The sequence below is a fragment of the Notolepis coatsorum genome (genome assembly GCF_963971535.1).
Source record: "Notolepis coatsorum genome assembly, chromosome: 3".
Lineage (NCBI taxonomy): Eukaryota > Metazoa > Chordata > Actinopteri > Aulopiformes > Paralepididae > Notolepis > Notolepis coatsorum.
The window spans coordinates 61,145,415-61,155,313 of record NC_140167.1 but is presented as its reverse complement, the minus strand read 5'-3'; the positions used below and the strand labels follow the sequence as shown (position 1 = coordinate 61,155,313).

Sequence of the window (9,899 nt, the reverse complement as noted above, 5' to 3'; positions counted from 1 at the left end):
AAAACTAGCCTACTGTAGCTTAAAACTAGTCTACTGTAGCTTTAAAAACTAGCCTACTGTAGCTTAAAACTAGCCTACTGTAGCTTAAAACTAGCCTACTGTAGCTTTAAAAACGAACCTACTGTAGCTTAAAACTAGCCTACTGTAGCTTTAAAAACGAGCCTACTGTAGCTTAAAACGAGCCTACTGTAACTTAAAACTAGCTTACTGTAGCTTTAAAAACTAACCTACTGTAGCTTAAAACTAGCCTACTGTAGCTTAAAAAAACGAGCCTACTGTAGCTTAAAACTAGCCTACTGTACCTTAAAAAACGTGCCTACTGTAGCTTAAAACTAGCCTACTGTAGCTTAAAACTCGGCTAGTGAGGTGTTTTTGGCAAACAGCTAGGCTAGCTGGTCCGTATGGGAGCATGTCTATGTTCCCCAGGTCCTATGTTCCCCGGGTTCTATGTTCCCCGCTTTGATTGATTGATTGATTGAACATTTTAGACCACCAGCCCTGATTCCAAACTCTAACCTTAACCAGTTTGAAAGAGGGCCTAAGCTTAACCGTTCGAAACAAGGCGGACATTAATAATTAATAAAATAATAAAAATTAATAAAATTTTCAATCTATTAATCAATCAAAGCGGGGAACATAGAACCCGGGGGAACATAGGACCCGGGGAACATAGGGATGATCCCGTCCGTATCCGCTTCCATTTATTTGTGCTAAGCTAGGCTAGGCTGAACGTATTATTTATCTTCTTGTCTGACTCTGGAAAAGACACTAAGCATATTTCCCACGATGTTGCAGTGTTTCTTTAAGCAGATAGTGTTCAAATGAAATTTCACGGGAGCATTACGAACCATCTTTATCTTGTTTTCTATTCATTCTCAACTATCTGCTATACAACTACCACAGCTATTAACTCTTTTACTGCCACCCGAACAACTGCCTCTTTGAACTGCTGCGGTCAGGCAAGTGATACCGGAGTCTTAAGGCGAGCACAGAAAGACTCAGAAGAAGCTTCTATCCCCAGGCCATCAGGCTGCTAAACGAACAATAAACACTATGCAACAACCATCAAATGCACACAGCACACACACCCACACGCACACACTCACTTAAACCACACAAACACACTTTATATTTATTGATAAAGGATTTGCACTACAACTCGTACACCCACTGTAAATTGTACCTAAATTGCACCTCATCCCATTTCTGCCTTGCACTATATAGTATTGTATTAGTACACTGCACAGTATTGTATATTATATGGTAACTCAGTTATTCTGCATCGAACATTGTACATATGTCTATACTGAACACTGTGACCTCATTTTTTTTTTTACTTCTAATTTACATGCTATACTATGTTATTTTATTTCATACTTATCTTGTCTTGCACAGTCTCTGGAGCGTAACAGTAAGAAGCATTTTGTATAAAAGTATTCTGTACTTCTGTATGACAACTATTAAAGAAACTTGAAACTTGAAACTTGAAACCACACGACAGAAGGTTAACCCTTTACTATCACACAACCGACGGCGATGCTCCATCATTAGCATCAACATTTCTTTATTTATTTTTTTACTCGTTCCATATAACTGATAAATGGTAATACTAAATGGTGTGCCCCTTGAAATAAAGTGTCATCGTAAGGAACTGCCCTGGGTGGGAGGTTCGAAGGGTCAAAGTGGGTATCAAACAGGAGGGAAGACTGTCAGGTTTTAAACTGTGGATACCAAACAGAGAAGGTAAAGACGACTTCGAACTGTTGAACAGAAATCCAGAACTATTTTATTGCACTGTAAACAACTGATTTTATATGTCTGCACTTTATGTGCGCATTTTATGCCTGTCTTTTTCTGTTGTGATTTGTGAAGCACTTTGAGCTGCAGTTTCTGTATGAAAGGTGCTATACAAATAAAGCTTATTATTATTATTATTATTATTATTATTATTATTATTATTATTATTATTATTATTATTATTATTATTATTATTATTATTATTATTATTAACTCAGGCATGTCTTGTGTGCTCCCTCTCTTCATCTCCAGGCGTGCAGATACAACAGGTGGTTTGTAAGAAGCAGGCGGATCATTCTGTGGTCTACAACCACTCCTGTGACAAGAAGGGCAAACCCAAAGACAAGAGACGTGCCTGCAACTCAGAGCCCTGCTCCCCGACGTGAGTATAATGACATTAAGGCTCTGTTCTAGGGCCGGGACTAGGCAGGTATAGACGGGTTTCTTGTTTATAAACATACCGTGTTCTTAGCCAATCAAGCAATACCCACTGAATCACATGACTGAGTTGCCCACTACAGTACCTGCGCTAAAAAAGTACAACCGGGCTCTATGGAGAAACAATGGCACTCCCCTGACTAGAAGTACTGTATAATGGAGCTCTATGGAGAATCCATGGCACTCCCCTGACTAGAAGTATAATGGAGCTCTATGGAGAATCCATGGCACTCCCCTGACTAGAAGTATAATGGAGCTCTATGGAGAATCCATGGCACTCCCCTGACTAAAAGTATAATGGAGCTCTATTCGTCTTGGTTGTTTGGTGCATCAACATTAACAACATTAAATTAAAGTAGAATAAAATAAAATGGAATAAATAAATTAATAATAATAATAATAATAGATCACATTTCTATAGCGCCTTTCATGAAACCCAAGGTCGCTTCACAATCACAACAAAAATAGGGCTAGGGAAGTAGGGGGGGGGGGGGGGGGATGAGGGCAGGTAAGGGATAATGAACCTAATCTAATCTAAACTAACTAATGGGGAAATGCCTCTGTGAAGAGGTTAGAATTAGAAACTAAATTAGAATAAAAACTGCCTCTTTACCAGCCTGTGTCTTCTCCCCCCAGCTGGGGGACCGGGGAGTGGTCTGATTGCAGTCGCACCTGTAACGGAGGCCTACGGACGAGGGAGGTGCTGTGTAAGAGGAGGATCTCTGCCACGGAGGAGAAGGTCCAGGATGACGGCACCTGTACACCCCCGCGACCGCCCCTCACCGAGCCCTGCGGCAATCACAGCTGCCCCCCCGAGTGGCTGGCCCTGGACTGGTCCGAGGTAGGAGCACGTCTTAGAGAGGCACCTGTCAGGGGCTCGCCCACCTTGTGACGATCGCTTACAATTAGGGATGCTCGATATTGGCTTTTTTACCGATACCGATATACCGATATTGTCCAACTCTTAATTTCCGATACCGATATCAACCGATACCGATATATGCAGGGTCCCCCCCCCCAAAAAACGGAATAATTTCAGGTAATTAACATTACATACCGGTATCTCTTATTGTGTAATTAACACAACATTATGCATACTTCGACAATAAATAAAATAATAATTTGTTCTTACTTGCTTGCCTGGGTAAATAAAGGTTAAATAAATGTAAAAAAAAAAAAAAAAAAATGTGAAAACCGATACCGATATTTTCCGATATCAAATCTTTATGCCAATATCGGCCGATAATAAGTAGACATCCCTACTTACAATCAATTTGTATTGAGAAATCGCTAAAACTGTACAAAAGGTACAAAAAGGGAGTTGGGGATAGAGAAGAGGAAGGGTGGAAGTTTTTCCTGTGATGGTTGTGGTTGTTTCCGTGGCAACGTCCAAACCATCTTTTATTTTTTTAATTCCACCTGCCAACACACACACAGTCGACCGGAGTGCTTCTCTACAAATGGCGGCTTGCCCCAGAAATATGACATCAATTTCACATTCCCTATTGAGAAATGTTATCACATTTAATGATAAATTAAACAATATATATATATATATATATATATATATATATATATATATATATATATATATATATATATATATATATATATATATATATATATATATATATATATATATATATATATATATATATATATATATATATATTTTTTTTTTACCCTTTCACTACCACACTACAAAGGGTTTTTGTAGTGTGGAAGGTTAACCGTTCACTACCACACTACAACGGGTTAACCTTCTATAGCATGGTAGTGAAAGGGTTAACGTAAGGTTATGTATATAACCAAGTTCTATGAATACTGGTGACGCTCAGCGTCAGTCTGCACTAACCTCACTTCGTGCCTAGCACTGAATAAAAAAACTCCACAATGTACCTTTACATACCGACATCCGTCTGGCCACACCCCTATCCGCTTACCTTCATAAGCAGGTGTGTGGTCACCTACTCGCCTCCTTCCCAAACTTTCACCACAAGGCGAGATCAAGGGCCGCAGTGGCGTCCTGACGCTGAGCGTCACCAGTATTCATAGAACTTGGTTATATACATAACCTTACGTTCTATTTCATTCTGGCCTCCGCTCAGCGTCAGTCTGCACAAGAGGAGCTGAGTGGAAGCCAGAAGCTCGACAAATGTACCCCGCTGAGGCCCCCCACAACCATCAGACCGGAGAGGACCGAGCCCCCCGACCCTCCCTAATGGAGGGATACCCTCCCTATTGGAGGACGGGAGGGAGACGGATCCGACCGTGCGAAGAGGAACTCAAGCAACTCAACGCACAGGGTGAGCAGACCGTGGCTTGACCCCACGACTACGCACACGCGCAACCCGCATGCCACCAGGGAACGAACGGAAGGAACAACCCTTGTTACTGCCCCCAAAAAATCACGGAGTCAAGAGCAAACTCAACCCTGTGGCAAGGCCGTAGCAGCGGAGCGCGAAGAAAGACCCAGACCCCCTGAAGGGACTGGACCCCCTGGAAAAAAGGGGGCCCGGAGAGGTCAATGACGCCAGGCATCAAGACCTCACCAGGCGGTCACTTAGTGACACCGCCCCCCACATCGCCAGCGTATTCGGACAGGGCCCCTCCAAGAGCGGGCCCTTCCCCCCATTAGTACGCCGCCTGGCACACTGACCCTGCAACACAGGCAGTCAACATGGCCGTAACTTTGAAGCACTCAAAAGGTTAACCATAACGGAGGCAGACAGCTCACCGGGGAAACCAGGCAGCAGGCTGTAGACCCGATCCTGGAGCACTGCGGACGAGACAGGCGCCAAAGGGGTCAACTGAAAACAGCCCCCCGGCGGAAGGGGCGTATGCTGGCATTGTTGCGCACCATGACAAAGCCTCCATAAAAAAAAACCACCCAGAGGGGTTGAGGCAGAGAAGGCTGACACGATTGGCAGACGTCATGAACGTGCAGGGGCACACTCAACCGGGTAACCCGGGAGTTGACTCTGCTCCAACACACCAGGGAATCAACCACCCTCTTGGAACCACAGACGGTGGTTGTTCCTATAACCCCTCAAGAAAAAACTCCAAAACTCACCTGCGGGTATACAGCTATACCGCAGTACATGTGTTTCAGTTTCCAAAAAGGGTTATCCCAGGCCTACGGTTTCAACGAAACATTACTTCAAACCGGGCCCGGCGGCTCGGGAAGCACACAGGGTTACCAGAGGAGGTCCAGAAGACCACCCCAACAGCCCCCTCTTCGCCATGCGTGAGAGAGGAGCGAAAGAAAGGAGAACCAGCCCCTTATGATAGTGCCAGGTACAACGTGTACCCAACAAAGGGTCTCCATAACGCCTAACCCTGTGACACCCGGGCCGACCCGGCATTTTTCCCCCCGAAAAAAGCACAAGTCCCTCAGGGTACCAGAACAGCAGATCTGCGTCCCCGGCGGACAACGGGTTAACTGACCTGGACCAGCGCGACCAGAACCAGTCCTGTGCCCTAACCACGCCGACATGCCCACTCCAGGAGAGGGGGTAGGTATGCGTGTCGATCTAAAACATGAAAAGAGGGCGCCACCCAGACGGTCCCATTTGTACCGCGCTCAGTGGCCCACCCCAAGGGCGTGAGACCCCTCTACCTATGTTCTAATCTATTCCGTTAACATCCCCCAGATATGAACGAGAATTCATCGAGACAACCTAGTAAACCGGCGCTCGGAAGAGACAAAACTCCATCCCAGTTGCCCTATAAAAACGCTGTTTTAATAACGAGCAACCAAGGCGTACTAGCCCCCTGCGTGATTCTTAACAGAAACACCCCGAGCCAGCACTATGTACGCGTCGAGACCCAAACACATCAATGGATAGTCTAGCAAGACACCAGACATTGTTCCTCCAAGTCGCCTGGGAGAACGACACGGAGCCATTGTGCTTCATGTTCTTTCCTCTTTTTATTTAAAAAATAAAGAAACACAGACTGACATGAATCCCACGTGACGCAGCTGAGGGTAAAAATTGTTAAAATTTTTACATCCCGCCACCCTCGCCACAGGGAGGAGACGGAAATCCCCAGAGAGACTTCCCACGCAAGCTGTATAGATTGAAAAGAAATATTGCAACATTGAGCTATGTAACACTTGGGTTAGGGCTCTCCGAGGTGTGTGTATTGAATCGAATACACACACAATAGAGCAGAACTCCTTTTTTGAAGTTCTACTCACCTTGACAATCTGAGGAGGAGGCTCTGAACTCTGAGGAGGCTCCCTCACTGGGAAGGAGAGTCCGAACTCACAGAAGGCACTTCTCCCTGAGGAGGAGCTTCGTGAGGAGGAGCTCTGACAACTCCCTGAAACAGATCCATAACATGGACCTGGACAACCCACGGAAGTCATACCAATAGAGACGCGCTCAGTGACGCACTCCATGGCGGGGGAATTTCCGCGGTGCACACGCCCAATCTTTCAGGGCGTGGGACCAGGAAACTCCCCCCCCCCCTTACCCGGTAACGTGCCGAACAGCAATGTGACAGGAACCTTGAAGGACAGGGGGTTTCAACCCCTGACCAATCAAAAAAGGGGAGCAAAGGATTACCAGTTCACCCCTTTACGACCCCTCACCCCTGATACGATGTAATGACAAGTAGAGCATGACACAGTCATAGCATGCTACATGAAGCATCCAACAGCTTCACATAGCTCATGTGCTAACCTGCTACCTGAGTTTTACTAAGGAAAAAACACAGAACAGAGAGGGCCCCTTTAAGAGCCCCGGTCCAGACTTACACATGTGCTTCTGTGGGCCAAACCTAACCCAGTTGTAGATCACAACGACACACACAACCCTTCATCACAACAAAAAATGGCAAAAGTACACTCTTACTACAGAGGAACGCCGTTTTTCATAACGAGAGAAGACAGAAGTCCTCGATTATGTAATGGCCACAGACCTTGCTAAGCACACATGATAAGTGACCAAACAACCTTTTCTTTAGGAAAAAAGATTTCTCAAGCGGAAAGCACAACCCCAGCAACTTAAGCTTAGGGTTACATCGTATCCCCACAACACAGTGACACAATATATTGTAACCAAACATGTCTGAGAAGAGGGGGGGGAAGCCCCAGGGAAACCGGGGGGTCACCCCTCCTATCTTACCCTTGATACGACCAAGGCGAACAGGCACCTCTGTTAATGTGTGAACATGCTGTTCATTGTCATCACAGGCTGAGAAAAAAGATTCATTCCTCAATCACATGTCACTAAGCATAGCTTTACAGGTTAATTAACCCTCTTAGTTGTGAGTTCACCCACGGTACAACGTTACATGAACACACATGTTCTCATCACAACCAAACCAGTTCATTTTTACACATGTAAAAAACAATGCCGATTTACTACAGAGAGAAAAGCTATACCAGTGACAAGACAATTCACACACAACACGTGTCGTATCCTCAATGTATTGCAGCAACACATGTTTTGGAACATCGTTATTACTGTACAAAACATTTAGAAGGGAAGAAAAGAAGAAGTGTTTAAAGTCCGGTCAGAACTCCTACCTTCACCCTGAGCGCAGGCAGAGAGAACAGCAACACTGGTTAACGGGACACCGAGTTGAACCCAGCATCTCCTGCGTTGGTGACGAGGGTATGTCCGCTACGCCACCCAGCCGCCGTTCTCCATGTTGACGAAGTCCTCGCTGGCACTGGCACCCGGGTGTAGGGTCGACTAACATCCTCTGTCAAAGATGACGTCGTAGTCAGAGTGTTAAAGGCATGTTATAGTCACAGTAACGTTTCAACAGTTAAGCTAACAGCCGTCCGACTGATAGCAACAAGCTAACGTTTACTAGCCTAGTGAACACAACAAGCTAGCGCCGCAGCTAACAGCTGACTGGCTAACAACAGTAGGCCACAAACTAGCACGCCAGCTAAGCAGCTATCACCTGAACTGTACACAACGACATAACAAGCCACACTTCAGACAGGCCGCTGTCCAAGTCCCTCCCCATCCTAAGAGGGAAGAGAAAAAGAAATGTCAAACACAGTTTTCAACAGTGATTTACCAGACATACAGCGGAGCCGGCACAAATTCCCATCCGGGCTGCAGCCGACTTGAGCATGGAACTCCCGATAACGAAGATCCTATGCCCACATTTCCTCGTTAGGGTGTACTTCCACATTTATGTGAAAGATGGGGCCTGCACGGGACAGAGAAGCATCCGCTCGTCCAGAGAATCCCGGGTTTTAACCAGGTCTTGGTCGCGGCCCACTAGGTTGACCATCATGGGCGTCAGACCAAGATCCTCCGTCCGCCGCTTAAGAAGCCGAGCAGAGGACCCCAGTCCGGGGTCGGCGTTCGTAAAATTGTCAGCTAACCCCCATAGCATAAACAGACAACCAGTGCTCGCAAGCAAAACAGTACTCACCCCACCCGGAAGCAACCGATTTCTCACAACAGCCGGTGCCTCCCACAGTCCAGCTGTATGACCGGAGGGCCAATACCCATCCAGCCGCAGCAAGGAGGACTGCAGTCGGGGAGTATATCAGCGGCGCGAGCCCCTAATACGAAAAAGCCGGTGGAGGTCAGAATGATCATCATCTTCCAGACACTCCAGTGACGAAGACAATATCGCCGTATTTTCTCGAAAATAGTGAGAGAGAAAATAAAGATATGATGTCAACGTATCTTCCGTTCTTTTGTTTTCCAACTTTCTTCAACTAAACAACCTCGTCAGGTGTGGGTATCTACCGAGGCACTTCCTTGTGGTGAAAATTAAGAAGGAGGCGAGTAGGTGACCACACACCTGCTTATGAAGGTAAGCGGATAGGGGTGTGGCCAGACGGATGTCGGTATGTAAAGGTACATTGTGGAGTTTTTTTATTCAGTGCTAGGCATGAAGTGAGGTTAGTGCAGACTGACGCTGAGCGGAGGCCAGAATGAAATAGAACCTTCTGTAGTGTGGTAGTGAAAGGTTAACCGTCTGTAGTGTGGTGGTGAAAGGTTAACCGTCTGTAGTGTGGTAGTGAAAGGGTAGTGTGGTGGTGAAAGGTTAACCTTCTGTAGTGTGGTAGTGAAAGGGTTAACCTTCTGTAGTGTGGTAGTGAAAGGTTAACCGTCTGTAGTGTGGTGGTGAAAGGTTAACCTTCTGTAGTGTGGTGGTGAAAGGTTAACCTTCTGTAGTGTGGTAGTGAAAGGGTTAACCTTCTGTAGTGTGGTAGTGAAAGGTTAACCGTCTGTAGTGTGGTGGTGAAAGGTTAACCGTCTGTAGTGTGGTGGTGAAAGGGTTAACCTTCTGTAGTGGTAGTGAAAGGGTTCTGTAGTGTGGTAGTGAAAGGTTAACCGTCTGTAGTGTGGTGGTGAAAGGTTAACCTTCTGTAGTGTGGTAGTGAAAGGTTAACCGTCTGTAGGGCGTCCAATGATCGAAGGGTTGGTGGTTCGAATCCCATGTCCATCCCATTGCCGTTATGTCCTTGGGCAAGACACTTAACGATAGGTTATGTATATAACCTAGTTATATGAGTACTGGCTGAGCGTCCTGCTCTTCGCCATCGAGATATACCTCATCTCCAGTACCTAGTGTACTCCATCAACGAATAAAAAACAATACACCCAGCACCTGCCAGGCCCCGCCCTAGTGCTACGTACTATATAGCACTAGGCGTGGTCACCACTCGCTCTTCCTCG

General features: G+C 45.9%; 1 protein-coding gene across 1 annotated transcript in view; it reads left to right on the top strand.

The window, feature by feature from the left end:
• The window catches only part of adamts10 (ADAM metallopeptidase with thrombospondin type 1 motif, 10), a gene marked incomplete at its 5' end in the record, with an annotated part of 176,102 nt that overhangs the window by 136,335 nt on the left and 29,868 nt on the right, over positions 1-9,899 (top strand). Inside the window, 2 exon segments of the mRNA XM_084311220.1 lie at positions 2,050-2,179; positions 2,872-3,076. Coding sequence (XP_084167346.1) covers positions 2,050-2,179; positions 2,872-3,076 — 335 coding nt within the window.